The following is a 23135-nucleotide window of genomic DNA, read 5'->3' on the forward strand; positions in this document are numbered from 1 at the left end:
TCCTGTGGATGCTTTATCCTGGGGACGAGTTGCACAGTGAATTCCTTGTGGAGAATTAATCATTTTCTCTGTTGCCTGTGACTGGAGCTGTTTCTCACGTCCTGCCCCTGGTTTCGCTTGTCCCAAGATTTCACTTGAAGAGCAGGGCGTTCCCTCCACACACTCCACCCCCACGGGGAGCCTGCAATCAGGACCAATGAAAGCAAAGGACCTCATCCTCCGGTGATTAAGAACTGCCAGTATTTAAGAGGTTGCAGGAATGGGCTGGGGAGTGCTTTTGCTTTCTGTACACACGAGGGCTGTCATCTGATTTGGGGATCACCAACAGAAGACAGAGCGAAGGGGGACAGAAACCTCACAGGCTCCAGCCGCCACCATGTGCTATGGCAAGTGCGCCCGATGCATCGGACATTCTCTGGTGTGGCTAGCCGTCCTCTGCATCGTAGCTAATATTTTGCTTTATTTTCCCAATGGGGAAACAAAGTATGCCTCTGATGACCACCTCAGCCGCTTCGTGTGGTTCTTTTCCGGCATTGTGGGAGGGGGCGTGCTGGTAAGTCCTTCCCAATTATCATAAGCTCAGAAATTTCTCTGTTGATCAGAAGTGTTCCTTATTTTCATGGAAAGTTTCTGTCATGCATATTTCCAAGTCTAATGACTTGTTTTGTTCATTCTTTTGAAAACAGATTGCAAAAGGTCAGGGTAGACTTTTATTATTATTATTAATATTTCACAAATCTTAACTGAAAGTGAACTATTTTTTGTTGTTGTTGTTAAACTCTTTTATTCTCCAGCTAGGAAACCCATATTCAGTTAACCATGGAGTTTCTGGCACCGGAGAAACTCCGGTGGTTGTTTAACATTTGCTCTGGGGAGCTCAGAGGGGTTGGCTGGTTCTAAGTTTACAGTTTAGGATCCAAATTCTCTGCTGTTTATTCTTGGGCATATGTGACAGGGGAAAAATAATGAATTGAGTACATTGCTCTTTAGAAAGAATGTAAGCTTTCTCCTGAGGTGTGGTGTCTAGGAAAAAAATCCTACAGTTAGCAGATCAGAGTCTGAAGTTAATAGTGGAATGTGTTATTTTTTCCAAGGTCTGTTTTTATTGAAGTGAAAGGAATTTGCCTGCCAACCTAGGAGCTGAAAGTATTAGCTTCAGCCTCAGCATGGAAAGAATGTGGGCAAACTTGAGTTTGTTACTTCAAAATGCTGGGATTAGAATTTTAAGCAGTTTTATGCAAGTGTTAATACCATACAGAATAATTTTTCTTAGTCAAGTAAAAGAGACTAAAAGACATTATAGTAGGGCAAATCTTCTTTGAGTTTAAGCATTATTATCATGCAGTCATTAATACAAATATAATTAATATGAATTAACGGGATCATAATCTGTAACGTAACATTACCCTCGAAGTTCCTTTTTGCTTTAAACTTCAAATATTTCAAACTCACCTTATTTAAAGAGCTTTATTGTAATGCTAAAACAGTACGTTTTGTATCTTCAAAGAAGTAAATCATATTTGTTATAGGTAGCATTCATCTGTCCCACTTACAAAATAGTTTCAGTTATTCTATTAAGGATTTGTGGGTATCTACTATGTTTTACTAGGGGGGAAAGGTCAGACTTTAACACAAGATTTAAGGTTCCAAAACAGTTTGTGTCAGGAACTGTTATGAACCTTTGTGGCATAAGCACACAGGTTATATTTCACCCCTCTGTTCTATAGCCTCGCTTGCTCCCCCAGCCCCAGCTGGGGAAGGAACCCAGGTCCTCAACTCGTGAACACATAGCCATCAGAGCTCCACCCCAGCCCCCTGAAAAGTGCTTTGATGCATCACAGGAAAATCAGCAAAAGTCAGAGTTTGTTTCTCCTCTGACTTTTTCATTCTTTGAGATCCTCAACCTAAAGCCAGTTGACACCATCAGAAGTAAATCCATTTTACTAAAGGATGCTGGGACTGCCCCCATGAACCTGGGAGGACAGTAGTGACTTCCTTTTGCTTCCTGAGCAGATGCTCCTGCCGGCGTTCGTCTTCATTGGGCTGGAGGAGGAAGACTGCTGCGGCTGCTGTGGCCAGGAGAACTGCGGCAAGAGATGCGCGGTAGGTCCTCTGCTGGGCGGGCCTGCTGGGCGGGCACGGGGCAGGATCCCTCCGTGGGAGGCCCTGGGGCTCCATGGCTCACAGCCTGTGTTCCTCCTTCCCTAGATGCTCTCCTCGGTCCTGGCCGCTCTCATCGGAATTGCAGGGTCCGGCTACTGCGTCATCGTGGCAGCTCTGGGCCTCGCGGAAGGACCCCTGTGTCAGGATTACCTCGGCCAGTGGAACTACACCTTTGCCAAAACCGAGGGACAGTACGTAATTGCTCTGTTCACGACGATCTGTTCTTACTTACCACATACATCAAGGGACAACCCCCTCACACTAAGTATCCATTCATCATCCACCCAGCCAGCCTTGATTGACACTGACATGGGCACAGTTCAGGCGACAGGTGTCCTAGGGTGGAGGGCCAGTTACTGACTCGGCCACGTTCTACTTGCTTTTTAATAGATTCACGGATTTTGCTCTCCTAATGACCCCTTGGCGTTACTTCCACTATTAATCTTATCTTACAGATGAGAAAAATGAGGCCCAGAAAGATGGATAACTTATCCAAGGCAATAGAGCTAGGAAGTGGTAGTCAGTATTTGAACCTGGCAGTCCCGCTGTAGGACTTGAGCTCAGATAGGTCCTGTGTTATACCAGAATAATTGGCCGATTAAATGCGGTACATTTTACTGTTATAAGACAATGCTACAGTATCCTTATATAATAGGATTGGCAACTATATGAATTTAATAAAACCCAGGGCAGATCCTACACCCATCCCCATTGGCACACAGTCACACACATAATATCAGAACTATATATGATGTATCCTTTATTTAAAATTATGAGGCGATATAGCTTTAAAATCAGAGTGATTTAAGAGCTCCCATTGTTTTTACATTGGCCTCTCCTTTTGATCATTTATGGAGAAAGGAAGAGAAACAGGAAACTGATGTATGTAGTAATGAATGAGCCACGGATTTCTCTTGGCAGGAGTTAATCCTGAGTTGATCTCCTGATTCAACTTTTTAAAGTTAAATTTGGAAAGTTTTGGGTTTGAACTTCCTGAGTGAAAATAGTATTGGTGAATTTGGATTGCCCTTATATCATCAAGAGTGTTGTCCTGTATAGCATTTAGTGATGCTATGTATATGTATATGTCTCCCCCCTTCATGAGATCATGAACTTAGAATTAGTTACACTTCCTCTCCAAAAACAGGGAAAAGTGAACTGACCTCTCTGCATCTCGATTCCTTCATCTGTAAAATAAAACCAGTGGCAGTTGTTATGAGAATTAATGAGATAACATACATGCAATTCTCCCACAGAGGAAGGTTCCTTACAGGTGTTAGCTATTCACTTAGCTCACAATGAACACAAAACAACGGTAGCCTCTGAAGGAAAATTGGCACTTACAGGAGTTCTAAGTTTTAGTCTTCAAAATTGCCATTGATGTAATTCATCCTTGTTCAGAACATACTGAATGTACTAGTGGAAATTGATCACTCATATCTGTGCAAACATGCAAAACTACATCATGAAACTGTCTCTAAAAAAGTTGTGATTTATGCAGTTGGAATGCAGAGAGAGCTAGGAGTACCAGTGGTCAAATTTTATAGTTGTTTATGTGCCCCTCCCATCATCTGCTCGAGCTTCTGCAAGAAGCTCTTGTTCTGCGTCACTCCTCATTTGAGCCTGTCCAGGGACTTCAATATGGGAGGAACTAACAGTCCCACACCACTGGTTTCGTTTCCCAGTAGCCAAATGAAGCCAAGGAATTTTTGATGTCATGACCTGAAAATACAGATTTTTTTGTTCCACTGATGTAGAGAGGCAGAGATAGGACAGAATTTTGTTTTTGCATTTGTTTTAAATCAGTAAGTTGAATCTCTGATTGACTTAATGGGCTGTTTCACAGTTATGTCTTGAGTTTCAAGCTGCTTTGTTCTGCTGGGGCAGGAAGAAGTGATAAGGAAAGAATTGTACCAGACTTCTTTGTGGAGTTAAGTCAATTCTTGATTTTCCCACATGATTAAATCCGACTTCATTAAGACTCCAAATGTTCTGTGATATAGCAAAGGCTGAAATTCTGGGAAGGTAATCAGAGCTGTAGTTTGGTTGTTGTTGTTGTTGTTGTTGTTTGTTTTTCAGACAGGAATAATATCCAGGTATTAGAAAATGCCTGAAATCATTTATATAATAATAACAGTATGGGTATATATATGTATATATAAAAATGAAAGAACCTCAGCACAATTTGATGACTTTTTTTCACAAAGTAACCTCAGGTAGTTATTTATCACTTAGCTACTTTAAAAATGTGTTTGGTACCTACTATGTACTAGATACTGTTCTGGCAGCTGGGTATACAGAGCCAAATAGGTCCAATTCCTACCTTGCTCAGCCTTGTTGAATAGGTACATCCACAGGTGTTCTCTAGGTTAGGTGCCTTGAGAGTAACTAGTCAGTGCACTTGGCATTGAGACTGCCAGTACTTGTCTCTTCCCTTAGACACAAGGTTCTCCTAGGACAGAACCCATGATAAGTTCCCCCATCATATTCCCACCTCCTGCTTGGTGTGCGACTTATACCAAGAACTCCATCGTTCTTATTGTCTTGAATTTAGTGTGCTACATGTTCTTCTAAGTGTGTGGGCACAGCATCTTGAGAGTGAAGAAAAGGCTTCAAATTGGTCAGATTTAATACCTGTGTTTCTCACTGCAAATTAATTATTTCTTAAAAGCAAAAACTAATTTTGTTTATGATGTCTCAGTTGAAAACTCTAGCATATTAAGCCTCCAAACTCTAGCATATTAAGCCTCCAAAATTATCCAGAACTTGGATAATTCTCAGAAGAAACAAATTATGTTTTAATGAAATGATCGAAATCAATATCTTAAAGTTCAAAAAAACTAATGTAAAGAAATCATATTTTCTAAATTAATATTAACTCAATATTAATATTTTATATTACTAAACTCAATAACTAAATAAATATTAACTCAACTGCCTTTTACATAGACAGCAATTAAGCAACTTGGAAAGCTGAGTAAAAAAATATAGATATTCTCTGTAATTGTACTACCTTAATATATGAAGTGTTTTCACTTTTCCACATCTGCTGTTAGTTCACATCCATACAATCTATACACATACATGAGTTTTATAGCTTTAAGCATGGCATAAATACGGTTTTGCATTTTTTGTTTCCAAATATTCATATATCTGTTAGAGAATATAAACATCATTATAGGGTGAGGATTTCTAACCACCATTAAAAAAGTAACTCATGAGCTATCCCATTGGGTGTGGACCCATGTCAGAGTTTCCCTCTTGCCCACAGGTACCTGATGGACACCTCCACCTGGTCCGAGTGCAGGGAGCCTAGGCACATTGTGGAGTGGAATGTAACTCTCTTCTCTATCCTCTTGGCTCTTGGTGGAATTGAATTCATCTTGTGTCTCATTCAAATAATAAATGGAGTGCTTGGAGGCATCTGTGGGTATTGCTGCTCTCGCCAACAGGTAAGAACCTATGTGACTATGTCCTGGCCTGGTCCTGGTATATTCCATTCCCATGATGCACTGTTCTGTTTCATCAAAGAGAAATGACAAACCCAAATCTGCTCAGGCTACCAGAACTTGTTCTTATAACATGTCTGTGGCAATGCACCCAAGACGTTTGCTCTCAATCCCAGACTTTCGTGACCCTCATGGTCTCTGGGCCATGTTGGATTTCTGCAGTCAGCTCTATGTGCACAGGAACATGCTGCCCATGGACACAGTGCCTGCTTTAGGGTCAGATCCATTGCTCCCTTCACTCGCTCTGCTCTGGTTGCAGAGACACAAAAGAGATGTCTGGGCTACCCTCTCTTTGCTCGCTCTCATGTTCCCAACTGGTACATGTAAGGAAGAGGCCACATTCATTACTCAACCCACTTTTCAGATGAAACTCTGATTCAGATATTAAGTAATATGTCTAGGATGACCTAGTCAGGAAGTAACAGGCTTCAAACCCTTGGTCATCTTGAACCACAATTCTTGCTCTTAACCGGGTACTATGCTCACTGTCCTGTTGGATTTTATACCATTCCTTCCTAACAGGGAGTCACAAAAGTACATGAGCAGCCAAGTACTAGCAGCCTTTGAATAGCAGCTATAAAAAAAAACCTTTCATCATGAAAGAAAACCAGGAAGCACTTGTTTCCTGGGGATATGATTTAGGAGAGAAATATGCATTTCTTTGAAGCAGGGGAAAGTTCTTGTTTCTATATTCTCCTGAAAAATATACACTATTGAATTTATAAAAGTCAAGCTTCGGTCTAATTTTGGGGACCTTTTAGGTCCTAGTCTGTGAAATGGGATTCTGGTTAAACTGACCCTTATTTCATTTATATATTCCAAACCATTCTCTTCTATTTCCAGTTCGCTTAACTTTCTTTTAAAATAATACAAAAACCTAATTAAAACTGAAAGTTGATTGCAACCATGAAAACCTTGGTTGTAAATAAATGGAAACTTTCTATAATTTTTGAAGGGAAGTTAAAATAAAAATCTAGTTTTCCTTATCAGGCAAGCACAGTGGGACTAATAATTTCTTTGAGATCCTGCCAAATTTCCAGGAAAACAACTGAGTGGGAACCCTTTGGGTGTGGGCTGTGTTCAGGACACAACATCGGGGGCTGCAGAAAAGAATTCTCTTGGGACTTCTGATGGACCTTTCTTTAGCCTCGAATTTCACAAGGAAGCAGAGTTTAAAGTCAGTGAATCCTGGCACTGAGGACAGGCATAAGAAGTCAGTTGGTGGTTGTTTTGGCAGGAGGTGACATTTTCCCTAACTTAGGCAAAGACACTGGGTTTCCATCCTGCACTGTAGGAGGGGCTTCTCCCCAGACACTGCACAAGATCCCTTAGCTTGTAATTAGACAAAAATACTTTCAAAGCACAGGGCTTTCATGTAGAACAGTGGGTTGCTAACTTGGTAGCATTTAATTTGAAAGGCTACCTGTTGGAATAACTTTCAGTTTACAGTTGCAGCTAGCAGCTATGAGCAGCTATGAGTGCTTGAAGAATCTGATAGGAATGCCTACAGGATGGGGTGCTCTGCTGTAGCGAGCCGATAGTGAAACCACATCCTTAGCACTTGTGGTTAGCGTTGCTAAACTGCCAGGCCAGGAAACTGATAGCCAGGAGCTTGAGGCATGAAACTCCTAACTTAGAAAACTACCCACACTGAGTTTTCAGTGGGAGACTCCCATGACATTATCTTCTAAATCCTTAAAAGGAGAGCCCCACACAAACACACCGTGGGCCCATGGTTTCCATGAGCACTTTCTGCAGCTTTACTGGGGAAGACAATGGGGCCTGTTTGTTTAGGAAACTTGTCATGGGCATTGTCTACACCCTAGCAGTGGTTAGCTGAAGCTCCACTGAAGTTGAGATTATTGTTTTGTGTTTGCTCAAACAGGAATGTAAAGGAGAGAATTGCCATTGTTCATGTGCCCTGATCATAAACTAATGCATCTTTCATTTTCTTTACAGCGATATGACTGCTGAAAGAACCACCCAGACAAACCACAGGCTTCCTCTATTTCATTGTAATTTATATATTTTACTTGTATTATTGTAAAACTTTGTACTAGTGTATCATACTCTGCATATTCTACTTTTATAAAGGTGTATAAAAACTGGCGTCTTCACATGATGTCAGTGTTTGAACTTAAACTTTTTTTTTTAATACAAAAACGAACTATGCTCTGGAGGTAACTTACAGACTGAGTGATAGTCCTCAGCATATCTGAGGTTAAATCTGTAACGTTTAGGGTAAAAGCACATTACATTTGCTTGTGTGTGTGTGTGTGTGTTTAAATGAAAGATGTCTAGATTTTTTTTTAAAGTGAAGAAGAAACCCAGCAACCTGAAAAGATGTATTTTTTTTTTCACTGTTTATATGGTGTTTCCCATTGCTATGCCCAGATCTCTACTAAGAGGCCTTTTGAACTGCTTCCTGTTCTGAGGGAGACCAGTACTTGCCCCATCACGAGAGTCCATTGAGAATGCTTTGACCCAAATGAATAAGCCAAACCACGTGGCTCTGCTGGTTCTGTGTTAGACTCTAACAGTTCTGTGAGCACCACAGATCCGAAGCTTTTCTGACATGTGAAAAGCTTTTGTCCTTTAAAGACAAGTACTGAGGATTCTGTGTTTAAAGAGTTTCTGGCCTGGGTAATCAGACAAGAAGAAAGATGGGAAACGGAAAAGCAGTTGACCCACATCATGGGGAGATGGGAGAGAGGAGCTCAGACTGAGAGCCACAGGAAATACTCCCCAAATGCAATGTCCCTGATGAAATAAAGTATTTGCTACCATTTTGTTGTTGTTGCTTTGTTTTGTGGTCCTTAAAGTTCCTCCTTTTTTTTCTTTCTGGTTTTTGTTCCTGTTACAGGGCTGAGGCCTTCCCCCTCCCCCGTCAAGCCCCAATTCTTGAGATCAAGTCAGAGAAATTTCAGACATGTCACTCAGAGTAATGGGCATAAGTTTATTAGAAGACCTAGGAGAAGGCAAGGGGGCCACTCTCAAGGAAGAGTGGGTCCTCTCAGAAAGGAGAGGGACAGCGTGCCTCACTTGCATTCCAGTTTTATTGGAGATCCCAGAGAAGTTTCTGGAGTCCTATCCAGGTCACCTCTTGTCTTCTGACTGGCAGCAGGATGACATCTGACTTTCAAGTCCCCATTGCCATGACAACTTTAGGTCACTGGGTCCTCTGCTGACAGATTCTAAATGGATTCTACCAAAAAGCATTACAGATGTTTTTTGGTTAGGAGGAATTATCCTTCTCTCCCTGAGTTCTAGGATCTGGTCTATGAAAAGAGTCACAAAAGGCTTCCTATTTAGAGTAATTTGGGTTCCTCTTATCAACATTATCTCAGGCCTGCATTTCTCTGCAGTTAACAGGTGGTTTGCTGAGGAATGTGACATATCCCGTTCACTTAAGCCAGGCAGGGCTACAGGTAAATTGCTTCTTGGAAAAGAAAGCATGTGGGGGTCAGCACAGTGGACCCAGTTTACAGAATGATTCCTTTAGCCTTGTGTCCCACCACTCGAGTCTGTCTACTACTAGTTCCCAGTCTGCAGGTTGCATGATCCCTGTTGCTGAGGGCATCCTGCTCTCTGGTTTCCCAATGTCACTTTCTTTTCCTCAACCCCTCTTCTGCTTTCCTCTACTACCTGGATATTGTCATCTCTGTGCCATCCCTTGGGGTCACCACCCTGGTGAGATGACTTTCTTCTCTCCAAGATGCTCTAGACATCAGACTCCTGGGGAGGGCAACAGACATTGTCTTTCTTTCTGTACTCTATACAGAAAAGAAAGAAAAATTTTCTGAATTGACAAGAACCCCTGGCCATCTACAGGAATAGTGTGCTTTTGGTGTCCACTGCCCTGGGCAGCAGATAGCAGGTTAATAGAGAGCTTCTCTGGCTATTAAACAGCTGGCTCTTCCTGCCAGCCACATGCCCCAGGTGGCCTATGACAGAGGCTGCTAACCTGGTTGTGCTGTGTCCCTCTGTCAGTCTGGTGAAGGCTACAAACTTTCCCTAAAAAAAAAAAAAAAAGTTTATAAATACATAAGCTACATAGGATTACAAAGCAAACCAACATATTAGGATATTCTATCCAAATGTTCTTTCATAATTATACTGTAGTTGTCCTGACAGCTCTATCACTTCACCTTTGTAGACAGAGTGTGTTATAGCTGCTATCTAATGAATCCATCTAAGAACATACTGTGCTTTTGAAATGCGATTGCAAGTAAAAAGATATTTTGAAATTCCAACAGCAACTTAAATGTGATATTAAAACATATATTTCTTTCCAAGAAGACATAAAACACACCCATAAATTTTATCCTATAGATCAAAGTGCAATCAGTATTGCTGATGCTATTTTGGTTTGTTGCATAAAAATCATGATTAAAGGAAATACCTAAATCTGGTTAACCATTAGAAAAAATCAATAACATCCTTTCTTTTTCTATTCATGTTCTATTCCTTGCCCTCAGCAAGATGTCTATGGGTGGGTTTTTAGGGAGCTCTATTTTGAAAGAGAGAATCCTAAAAGAAAGAAAAAGTGCATAGCAACCAGTTTTAGAGACCATTTTTACTTAAATTTATCCTTAAAGGAAGTGGAAATAATAATTATTAATCATTGTGGTAATAATGGCAATTCTTATTGAATTCCTTCAATGGGCCAGTTATTGTAATTAGTTTTTACACGTTTCATTTCACTAAAATCTCTCTTTGCTCTCTTTTACAGAGCAGAAATATTGCCGACACAAAATACTGATACTAAATACTCTGGCAAGGTTAAGTTATCTGCCCAAGACCTCATGTTTAGCAAACAGAATCTGTGGTTTGTATCCAGGTCAGTCTAACCTGTAGACCTGTGCCCTTCCCACCCTCTCCTCTGCCTCCTCCCTCTGCAACACCACCCCCCGCCCTCCGCCCCATGAGCAGGAGTCTTCTCATGGTCCAACACTAAAACTCAGATGTTCCACCCACCTACTGGGGGCTGTGACAGACCCCTGGGACTCTCTATCACCCTATCCCAGAGTATATGACTCAGAGTTTCCACTGGTCTGTAAATTCTTTAATAGACATTGAATTGCCCAGAGGAAAGAGCTTGCACACATTACCATGTAGCCTTGTAAAGTTCTGTTTATAGCCTTATGTCCTGGTCTGAAATATTCTAGATCTCTCAGTTTGGCTGGAAACTCCCTACGGAATTGTTCTGAAACAGCTCACTCTTACTCAGCAACATAAAATCAATACAAATTACTGTAGAATCTGAATCATTTCAGTAGCACTCTTGGCCTCTGAATGTCTATTCACCATAGTTACCAAATTCACAGATAACAACCCGCATGAAAGAAATCTCTTGAAATCTAAGAAAACCGATGGAACATTACCTTCATTGCCATTTGAATTTCTTCTATGTGTTGAGATCTCCTGGATTCTGTTTCCTCTGATTATATTTACTCATGGTGGGAACAGGTGTGGAATTTGGTGTAAATTTTCAGAACAGCAATTTGGTGCTGTGTATCAACAATCTACAAAGTCCATAACTCAGTTTTAGCCAGTTTTTTTTTAAATTTTAGAAATTTAAGAGAATAATCAAGGATGATCCCAGTAGTTCAGCTTCGAGGGATAATTATGGGCTGTATTGTTTATGATACCAAGAAAAATGACCAAAATGTCTGACAGCAAGGAATTGCTTTGTTAGAAAGTAGTCAATACAATGAAATGATAAAGGTAAATAATGAATTAAAGTAAATAATGTTGACCATACCGTCCATGAAAGAGAAGGCTTTTCAATAGAGAAAAGATGGGCTTCTGTCTATGCAGATTTGTTCGTACATACTTGATATGTATGAAAAAGTAATTTGAACAGATTCTAGGTGATTTTTTTTCTTAATTCTTACCTGTATTTTCTAAAGTTTACATAATAAAGGCATAGTTCTTTTGGAAAGAAAACAAAAATGAGAAAAGATTCAGGCCCCAAATTGTTCAGGAAGCAGTCCACGGTCTTTAAAGAGACTCCCAGGTGTGTGAGGAGCCATTGTTCTCCTCTCAGACAGAAGATTCATTCTGCCCAGACACTGGAGGGTCACACCTGCAATGGGGTGGAGGGAGGGGCGGGCAAAGCCGATGCCCCGCAGGCTGACAGCATTGAAAGGGCCACACTTTTATTTGGGTTTGGGTGAAGTGAGTGTGTGGCTTCTACTCAGAGCTTTACCTTGTGTGCTGGCCTTTTATCAGGGCTTTTGGTAGCAAAGCCTCAATGTTCCTGGTTGTCCTATTCTAAGGTAAAAGGAAGGTTAAAGCAAAAATAAAGGACTCGGTCCAACTTCTTTAGGGAAATGACCCCAACGTGCCTTCACACGAAGAGAAACTGCCATCCACACTAAGCTGGTACAAATTACTCCTTCTCTTTTAACATTAAATTTTTGGTGTGTGTGAGTTTGGGTTGGTTTAGATACTTATTTGAATTACTGCAGTTAAAGAAGACTGCTAGGTTTTTCTAGAGCTCAAGTTTAGGTTTACTTCCCTGAAATCAGTCTCTCTTTCCCTCTCTGCCCCGCCCCCTACACACACACACACACACACACACATTTTTCTAGTATTCAGCAACTAAAAAGAGCAAATTACTGCTACATGAGACAATTTGGATGAAGTTTTACAAATTATGAGAACCCAAACCATTTCTCCACACCATCCCCGTGATCTGTGAGGACAATTCTGGTTTAACCTCAACTACCACAGCTAAATCCTTAGAACAGAGAGGTGGCTCCCTTTGAGGGCACATTTCTCACAGCGTTTTTATACAGGAGCAATGCTCGATTCCCCATGGACGCTGTTTCAAGGTGTCTGCATTCATCTGCATTCGCCAGATGCCTTCTGCCGCTGGAAGCCTCTAAGGAACTTTCCACTTGCTCTGATTCTCACCACACCCCTCTCTGTTACCTGTGTTCAGATATCCTTGCTTCTGGTGCAGGACTCAGGGCCAATTGCAATGGCCCCTCCTCTCTCAGACAGTAGACCATGCCGAGAAGAGCTTGAAAGCAAAACCAGAGTAGTGGGCCGGGATCTCCCACATAGCCAACTCCACTCCACCGGAGGCAGTCATGACTAAAGCAGGATCCTCAAGCCAACACAGCTCTCTAATAATTGCTGGAACTTATCATATTTTACCCTTCCTAATACATTACATTTTTGCATGCCATAAATGCACATAAAAATATACAGCTTGGTAAATTTTTATATATATTTACACCACATAACCACTATCCAGATCAGGATTTGGGATAGTTCCAGTCCCTTGGCCACCCCCTCATGTCTTTCCCAGGTAATGTGCAACCCACACACCATGACACACCCACGTAAAACATAACTCTGCTTTCTATCTCCATAGATGTGTTCTTGAATTTTACATAAATTTATGCATAAAGCAGGTCCTTTTCTGTGTCTGTTTTTTCAAGAGGTTCAAATTTGAACTGTGATGTTTTCTACTGAAGAGAAGATGACCCTTTCAGGAAGTTCCAATGGTGAATAATGAAGTTATTCGCCTGGGCAAGAGTCTCCTATATCAGGAAAACTGTGCTAACGAAGAGATGGACTGAGAAAATCATTTCATGTAGCTGAGGAGCAATTTCTGGTTTTAGTCTTCAGTGCCTAAGTTTTTTTTTTGTGTGTGTGTGTGTGTGCACGCATGTGACTGGGGGCAACAGATAGTTTTGGTTCTCTGGGAGGTTCATCCATGTTGTCTCATGTTCTGTTAATGAACACTTGGGACACTTCCAGTTTGGGGATCTTAGGGAGTGTGCTTCTATGATATTCCACCCATATCTCCTGGTGCAAATGATATTTGTTTTTGCCTTGACGAGGTATGAAGCTGTCAATGGTGTTTCTTCTGTGTTGCTGTAGTTAGCCTCCCAGGGGGTCCCAGAATGCTCCCCAGGCTCATATCTCTAGCTTGGCTCATCTCTATCCACTGGAGGGGCTTGCGACCCATCAACTGAGTTTTACAAATCCTCAAACTGTGCTGCAGGCACCGTTGTGAAGGCGATCCAAGGCCTGTGAAAAAAGAGATCTTGATCACGTTGCTGACTATTTCATGCCCAGCTTCTAAAACAGCGACCAGAATTCAGTAGGTACTCAGTGATGGATGGTCACCAAAGTGTGGCTTGCGGGCCAACGCTCACTCATCAGCTGCCTGTTTTATTGACGAAGCAATATGGGAACACGGTCACATCAGTTCCTTACCTGTCACCTGTCTTCTTTCTCTGCCACACTGGTAGCGTTAGGTAGTTGTAACACAGCCTAAAATATTTCTTCCCTGGCCCTTTACAGAAAATGTTTGTCTAGTTGGCCTTCGCCTAGCTAAAAATGGGTGCTTCTAGTACAATGGAGAAGGAGAAAAATAAGTAGTTTTGTTAGTTTAAAGCTGTAGAAATTTTCATATATGCATGTATATGTGTTCGCATATGTGTGGGGGGGCTGTATTTTTTTTTTCAGTAGAGGGAAGAGACGTGAATCTGACTTGCCTACCATCCAGCTAGAAGAACAGATATTAAGGCTGTATTGGTTTCTTAGGGCTACAATAACAAAGCTCCACAGGTTAGATTAGGACAACAGAAATGTATTATCTCATGCTAGAAAGAGGCTAGAAACCCAAAATCACGGTGTGGCAGGTCTGTGCTCCCAGGAGGGATCTGTGGAGGCCCTTCTCCTAGCCTCTAGAGACTTCAGATATCTCTTGCCTGCAGGTTCCTTTTCACATTGTCTCCCTTCTGTGCAGCAGGTCTGTCTCTGTATGCAAATTTGGCCACCAGTCATATTGGATTAGGATGCACCCTAGTGATTCCATTTTAACTTGATTACTTCTGTAAAGGCCATATTTCTGGGGTACTAGGTGTTAGGAATTCAACCTGGTTTTTGTTGGTTGGTTGGTTTTGTTGTGTTTTTTTGTTTGTTTGCTTTTGTTTTGGAAGGGGACACAATTTAACCCTTTACAGAGGAAGACAAAGCAGTCTCCGTCAAAGACCTCATCAGATATAAGACCTGAAAGATGCCCTTGAAAAAGTCTGGGAAATAGTGCAGAATGTGCAAATCTTTCTGAATATTTGCCCCATTTAACATTTCACTCATTCTGAAAAGCATCGCTGTCAAAACCTGTTTTACCTAAAACTTGCAAGTTATTTGACCAGCAGACCCTAGGACTGTATCTCTGGAAAGAGCGTAAGAGGAGAGGAGATGGAAACAGAAGCACAGAGCTGAGGACATAATAGTCTCTCATTAAATGACAATAGGTGGGTGGGTTCAGAGGTGTCCTTGGATGACAACCAGAGTTTAGCTGGGAAGCAGAAAATTCCTCACAGAGTTGGCTACTGTCTTCTGCTCCCCAGTCGGTCTGCAGTGTTTCCTCCCATTTTGCTCCAGTTCTCCAGGGGAACAGATGTGCCCTTTAAACAATCATGCTCCCTAAGTTTGGCATGATTGGAGGAAATCCTGACTCCATTGTTGCAGTTTTGGGGGAAAAAATTTCTATTGTAGCTGACTTGGTCTCCAAGAAAGACTTATCTGAATAGGAGAGACGATAGAATTTCAGAACTGTAAGTAACATCTCTAGCAATTAGAGAAATGCAAATCAAAACTCCTCTAAGATTTCACCTCACTCCTGTCAGAATGGCAATCATCAAGAATACAGGCAACAATAAATGTTGGCAAGGATGTGCGGGAAAAGGTACACTCATACAGTGCTGGTGGGACTGCAAATTGGGGCAACCACTATGGAAAGCAGTAAGGAGATTCCTCAGAAAATTGGGAATAGAACCACCATCTGATCCAGCTATCCCACTCCTTGGTTAATACCCAAAGGACTTAAAATCAGTATACTATACTGAAGCAGCCACATCAATGTTTATAGCAGCTCAATTCACAATAGCTAGACTATGGAACCAACCTAGATGTCCCTCAATAGATGAATGGATAAAGAAAATGTGGCATATATACTCAAGTGAATATTACAAAGCTTTAAAGAAGAGTGAGATTATGGCACTTGTCAGTAAATGGTTGGAGTGGGAGAGTATTATGCTAAGCAAAAAAAGCCAATCCCACAAAACCAAAGGCAGGTTCTCTAATATGTGGATACTAATTCACAATAAGGTGGGGGTGCACCAGAGAAGAATAGAGTTACCTTAGATTAGGTAGAGAGAAGTGATGGGAGGAGATGTGGGGATAGAAAAGATAGTATAATGAAACAGACATTATTACTTCATGTGTATATGTGACTGCATGATCAATATGATTATGCAACATGTACACTCAGAAAAATGAGAAATTATATCCCATCTATGTAATATATCAAAGTGCACAAATGCATTCTATTGTCATGTACAACTAACTAAAACAAATTTTAAAAAATGTTTAAAAAGACCTCTCATTCCCCCATACTTTAGGGTCAAGACAATTCTCCCACCCAATCATATTTCTGAGTCCCAATGTGCCTATATGGGTGTACTTGTGAGAAGCAGGGGCAATGGTATATGTCACCTACAAATCCCTGCAAAGTTTGAAAAGTAACTTCCATGTACATTGTCCACACATCCTCTGTGTGTGGCATAGAAGGGTGGGGGCCAGAACATGGGGTGGATGTGGGGCAGACAAGGTTGAATGTTGAAAGAGTCGAATGACATGACAAGTTAGTCAACAGTTTCTGCAAATGTAAACAAAATGACTCAATCTTCAGTGTCTCTGGCCATAAGGTCAACGTGCCCTGTGAGTCAGGTCATCTGGAGTGTTTGGGAGCTCCTTTGGCCCAGGGAGGTAGCACACTGGAGGCAATGATGGGTATCAACTTGCATAAGAAGACAAGTATCAAGTATCGGTGTCCTTCAGCCAGACCTCCTAAAGCATCTGAAAACATTAGGGTTAGTGGTTATGGGATGAGTCAGGTGGCAGAATGGGCTCAAGATTAGGGAGAAAGAGTGGGGAGGACCATGAAGGGTCCCTGAACCCACCTTGGACATCACTTTTTCATAGCTCCAATCTTCCTCCCTCCCATCAGCATTCAGAAACAGTTCTAAAGGTAGAACAAGCCAAACGGTCCCCAAGACCCAAAGTAGGTGGCTCTCTCCTTCTGCCTTATTGAAGACTCCTCTGTTGTTCGTTGGAAATTATTTCTCCTTTAGTGTAACAAGGAATTAGATGACAACTGAATTCATACTTGGTAAGCACATTGAAGCGGCTGGGGCACCTGGGAAGTTAGAACAGCTGAAGGAACACAGAGAGGACTCTGAGACTCAGGAGCTCTGAGTCTGAGTCATGGGCAAGATCTTGGGAAAGTTCCATTTTCTCTCTGAGCCTCAGTTTTCTAATCTGTAACGCGAAGATGATAATATTGCCCGGGCTGCTTGCCAGGGTTAAATGAAACCCCACATGAAATTTGGCTATAATTCTAAAGTTTTCAGATATTATTATTTTGGCCATGAAGGAAAAAAAAACAACCAGAGTTAGAGTTTGATTATATTATAGTTCTCCTCCTCCTAACCCAACTCGTGCAATCTGGGATTCCTCCCCTTCCAACTTAATTCAGGTAAAACTGACAAATAAAAATTGTATATACTCAAGACGTTCAATGGGATAATTTGATGAATGTTTCCATTGTGAGTTGAGTACAACAATCAAGTTAATTAACATACCCATTAGCACACATGGTTACCGTGTTGTGTGTGTGTTTGTGCATGTGTATGTGGGGTGGGGGCACTTAAGATCTACTCTTTTAGCAAATTTTTAGTTATATAGATATATATGTGTGTATATATATGTGTGTGTGTGCATGTGTGTATATATATATATAATGTTATATATGCTATGATATACATAACTATAGCCACCATTAGATTCTCAGAATTTATTTATCTTGTGATAGTAGGAGCAAATGTGACTCCATTTTGTTTTATGACTTCATCCTGTAAAACAACCATGCCACGTAGAAGAGTCATGACTGGGGCAAGATGTTCTTTTCCTTTTGCTATAGAAACCTTTAAGAACACGGAACTACCTAATGGGGTATTGTTTCTGTAACTAGGGTAACAGGGCTCTGTTTCTGTAACTGGGGTGACTGGGCTAACTATGATTGGTTAGGCTTCCCTCCACTTGACTGACTGTCCCGCTTCTGTAACCTGGCTTGCTTGCATTGGCTAGACTCCCCCCCCCCCCCGCCCCCGAACATCCCTTTTGCAGTTTTCAGGCTTATAAGGAGCGCCCTTGCAATTGTTCGGGGCTGATCAGGGGAACAGCTTTATGTTCTGGTCAGCTGCCACCGGTGTGCTTCAATAAAGGCTTGATTCGGTTATACGTGAGTGGTCTGGAAGTCAGTTTATGAAACCCTGGGACGAAGCTTTAACTATAACAATCTAATATAAAAAAAAAAAAAACAATCTAATAGCTGAGTTTGTATCCTTTGACCAACTTCTCCCAGTTTTCCCCACCATCTCACTCCTAGAAACCCACATTCTAGTTTCTGCTTCTACAAATTCAATGCTTTTATCTTTAAGTTTTAAATATTTCTTTACTACATTTATTCTTTTTGTATATTTTTTTGAGACAATTTCTCACTAGGTTGCCCAGGCTGATCTTGAACTCCTGTGCTCAAGCAATCCTCCTGCCTCTGTCTCCCAAGTAGCTGGGACCACAGGCACACAAGACTTCACCTGGCTTGGAATTAAACTATTTTAGATTCCACACGCAAGTGAGATCATACTGTATTTTTTCTTTCTGTGTTTGACTTATGTATTTTAGCATGATGTCCTTCAGATTCATCCATATCATTACAAATGGCAGGATCTTCTTTTTATGGCTAAGATTCCATTGTTTGTGTGTGTGTGTGTGTGTGTGTGCATGTGTGTGAGACATTGTCTTTATCCTTTCATCCATCAGTGGACACTTATGTTATTTCCATACCCGTAGCAAAGCTGATTTCAAAATGGGCAAAGAGCCTGAATAGTCATTTTCCCAAAGGAGATATACAAATGGCACAAGAGTAGAGGAAGGTGCTCACATCACTAACCATCAGGGAAATGCAAATTGGAAGCACAATGAGAATCACCTCACCCCAATAAGAATGATGATTATCAAAAAAAAAAAAAAAAAAGAGAGGGCTTAAGGAAAAGAAAGCCCATATACACTGCCAGGGGGGATGTAAATTGGTGTAGCCATTATGGAAAATAGTGTGGAGGTTCCTCAAAAAATTAAAAGTAGAACTATCATATGATCCAACATCCTGTTTATGGGTATTTACTCAAAGGAAATGAAATCTCAAAGAGGTGTCTGCATCTCTATGCTCACTGCAGCACTGTTCCCAATAACTATCTCTTCCACATCTTTGGATAAATTCATTCCTAAGTATTTTGTGCTTTTTGATGCTCTTATACATGGAATGATCCATTTCTTTTTCCAATAATTTGTGGTTAGAAATGCAACTGATTTTTATATGTTGATTTACGTCTTGGAACTTTACTGAATCTGTGTATTAGTTCTAATAATTTTATGGTGGCGTATTTGGGTTTGTATATAAGTTCTCATCGTCTGCAAAAGGGATTTACCTTCTTTCTTCCCTGCTTGAGTGCCTTCCATTTCTTATTTTTGCCTAAATGTACCAACTAGGATTTCCAGCACTTTGTTGAATGGAAATGACATGAGTGAGCAGCCTTGTCTTATTTCTGGTTTTAGAGAAAAAATTCATCATTGAGTATGTAAACTTGTCATATATGACTTTTATCATCTTGAAATACCTTCTCTATATGATCTGTGGAGAGTTTTTAATTCAATGAAAGAACATTGAATTTTATCAAATGCTTTTTCTGCCTCTATTGAGGTCATCTCAAGGTTTTTATCTTTTATTCTGTTAACATTTGCTGATTGGCATATGTTGAATCATACATGCAATCCAGGTATATATCCCACTTAATCAGGATGTATGATCCTTCTTATGTGCCGTTATTTGGTCGAGGATTTTTGCATTTATTTTGGGGGTAGATTTGGTTTATAATATTTTTTTTTACTTGCAGTGTCTGTATCTGGCTTTAGTATGAAGGTAGTGCTGGCCTCATAATATATGAGTTTGGTGGTATTTCTTCTTCTTAAAATTTTTGGAAGAGTTTGAGGAGTATTGACGTGAGTTCTTTAAATGCTTGGTAGACTTCATCTGTGAAGCCATCAGGTTCTGGGTTTTTTTTTGGAGGAGGGTTTTTAATTACTGATTCAATCTACTTACTCATTAATGCTCTGTTTTGATTTTCTATTTTTTCCTTTCTTGCCTATTCATTCATTCATTTATTTATTTGCAGAACTGGATATCAAACCCAATGGCCCTGCACTTTCTAGACAAGTGCTGTACCACTGAGCTTTTTAGTTTTTGTTTTGAGACAAGGTTTTGCTAAGTTGCCCAGACTGGCCTCCAACTTGTGATCCTCCTTCCTCAGTCTCCCAATTAGCTGGGATTACAGGGGTGCACCACTGCACCCAGCTAGATTTTCTATTTCTTCAAGATTCAATCTTGGTAGGTTGTGTGTTTCTAGAAAATGATCTGGGTTTTTTTCTAGATTATTCAATTTTTTGGTATTCATAATCATTTCTTATAATTATTTATGTTTCTGTAGTATCATTTGTAATGTCATAATTTCTCCTCCTTCATTTATCCTTTCTTTTTCCTCTCTCTTTTCATGGTTAGTCTAGTTAAAGCTTTATCAATTGTAATTTTTTTTTTCAAAAATCAACTCTTAGTTTCATAGATCTTTTCAATTGTATTTTTAGTTTTCTTATTTGTTTCTGTTCTAATATTTATTTCCTTCCCTCTGCAATTTTGGGCTTGGTTTGTTGTTTTTCTATTTCCTTAAGTGTAAAGTTAGATTTAACTTAAAATTTTTTTCTTCATTTTGGCCTTTCTTAATATCGCCCTTAGAACTGCTTTTACTGCATTCTCTAGTTCTTGGAATACACTGCATTTCCACTTTTTGTCCTAGGATTTAAAAAAAATTCCCTTTTGGTTTATTCAGAAGTGTGCTATTTAATTTCCACATATTTACAAGTTTTCCAGTAGACAGTGGGAGAGGCTGTGTATGTGGGGACAGGAAGTGTATGTGAACTGAACTCTCTGTGCTTTCTTTTCAATTTTATTGTAAGCCTAAAAATGTTCTAAAAAATAAAGTTTCTATTTAGAAACCCACCCTGTAGCTTTCAAAATTCCCAATGCCAAAGTTGGCACAGTGTCACGTATTGTAGTTACAGTTGCTTGGGAGGCCTAGGCAGGAGGACTGTTTGAATGAGTTTGAGACCAGGCTGGGCAACACAGCAAGACTCTATCAGAGAAAAAAAAATTGCAATGCCTTGACTATGCCCAAGATCAATTAAATCAGGATATATGGGGTGTGAACTAGATATCGTCAGCTTAATATACACTTAATATACCCCCATGAAATCCCAATTACAGTCAAGGCTGAGAACTACAGCCCTAGACAGCCATGGATCTCAATTAGAGTTAATGTAAAATTACCAATTAAATTGCAATTAGAGTTAGAGTAGAATTGCCAATGAAAATCACCTGGCCATTTTCAAAACTATATAGATGGCAAGGCCCCATTCACTGAAATTCTGATCCAGTTTTTCTGCTCTCTAGCAGTGTTTTTTTTAATTTATTTATTTTTTGTTTATATATGATAGCTGAGTGCATTGCAGTTCTTATTACACATATAGAGCACAATTTTTCATATTTCTGGTTGTATACAAAGTATATTCACACCAATTCATGTCTTCATATACGTACTTTGAATAATAATGACCATCACATTCCACCATCATTTCTAACCCCATGCCCCCTCCCTTCTCCTCCAATCCCTCTGCCCTATCTAGAGTTCTTCTATTCCTCCCATGCTCCCTCTCCCTATCCCACTATGAATCAGCCTCCTTATATCAGAGAAAACACTCGGCATTTGGTTTTTTGAGATTGGCTAAACTCGCTTAGCATTATCTTCTCTAACTCCATCCATTTACCTGAAAATGCCATGATTTTATTCTCTTTTATTGCTGAGTAATATTCCATTGTGTATATATGCCACATTTTTTAATCCATTCATCTATTGAAGGGCATGTAGGTTGGTTCCACAGTTTAGCTATTGTGAATTGTGTTGCTATAAACATTGATATGGCTGTGTCCCTGTAGTATGCTGTTTTTAAGTCCTTTGGGTATAGACCGAGGAGTGGGATAGCTGGGTCAAATGGTGGTTCCATTCCCAATTTTCCAAGAAATCTCCATACTGCTTTCCAGAGTGGTTGCACCAATTTGCAGTCTCACCAGCAATGTATGAGTGTGCCTTTTCCCCACATCCTCGCCAACTCTTCTGATGATTCAGACACACAACCCACACTGAGAAGTGCTGATCTCAGGAAGGGTAACTTCCTACGGTGGGTACTTCTAATCCTGCAGTCCTGCACCCAAGGGAAACATCACTCCTCACTCCCAGAACTCCTCCCCAGGGAGCTGGATAAGGCCGTGGGATGCTTCTCTCCTCCACCTGCCAGACAGGCATCAGTAATAGATCAGAGATGCCCATGGAATCCCCTTGGGCACCTCTGCTTTGCAGATCCACTCACTCTCAGAGCCAATGATGCCTTCGTCACACCTGTCTCTGGGCTTCCTGCCTCCACCTTCATGACATGGAAGGTCTGATGTTGTCACAGACCAACTCTGTGACAGCTGCTGAGGCTTCAGGACAATGCTGTAAGTTCATACCGTGTGTACAATCTTTAGATCTCAAGGACTTTCTGCAAACATTAACTCATTTGTTTGAAAATGGCTGGTGTTATGAGGACTAATGAGATAATATTTACAAAACACTCAGTGTTCCCAGTTGAAAGACAGTATGTTATTCATGGAAAGGCACCTTTAGAGGCCTCTGAAAATTCTCAGAGGACTTGGCTGTCTTCTTTGCTGTCACAGTCCTCTAGGGACTGGGCCAGGCCCCACCACCGCTCCTCACAGAAGGCCCAAGGTTCTGGTGAAAGTGGCCAGGTGGGACTCAGCCTTTTCCTTGGTCTTGTTTCATTACCTTGAAGTGGGGTTTCCTACTATCTTTCAGTCTCTCTTCTCTCATTTGTCTGGTGGGAGCCACACGGTCCAGCCCAGAGCAGACACGGTGACTGTCAGCTAAGCAGAGACTGAGAGCCTGGGGCTGGTTTTCAGGAGCCAAATGCGAAGTAAATCAGCACTGAAGAAGGGGGAAATGTAGAACCCAGTGCTGGTGATGAATTCAGAAGGCGGCCTCCTTTCAGCAAAGTGAGAATTCCAAGAATTTGTGTCTTCAAACAATTTCCTGTTTGTATTTATAGTTAAGTTCAAGATTTATTCGGAGTCCAGTTGTAGTCAGAAAGTTGTATCTGGCCATCTGGACACGAGTCCTCTCTATGCAAAACAAGACCCAGACGTCTTCG

The 23135-nt window shown here is 40.8% G+C and overlaps 1 protein-coding gene across 1 annotated transcript; it reads left to right on the top strand.

The window, feature by feature from the left end:
• The first annotated feature begins 242 nt into the window (after window positions 1–242).
• Window positions 243–8458, top strand: Tm4sf1 (transmembrane 4 L six family member 1). The gene is made up of 5 exons (XM_046431823.2): window positions 243–553; window positions 2014–2103; window positions 2209–2354; window positions 5435–5615; window positions 7632–8458. Exons 1-5 carry the CDS (start codon window positions 377–379, stop codon window positions 7644–7646), a joined length of 609 nt encoding a protein of 202 aa, XP_046287779.1. The 5' UTR covers window positions 243–376; the 3' UTR covers window positions 7647–8458.
• Window positions 8459–23135: the final 14677 nt, after the last annotated feature.

This window comes from Marmota monax, unplaced genomic scaffold (assembly GCF_021218885.2).
Source record: "Marmota monax isolate L192 unplaced genomic scaffold, Marmota_monax_Labrador192_F-V1.1 WCK01_AAM20220418_F8-fsc00022, whole genome shotgun sequence".
Lineage (NCBI taxonomy): Eukaryota > Metazoa > Chordata > Mammalia > Rodentia > Sciuridae > Marmota > Marmota monax.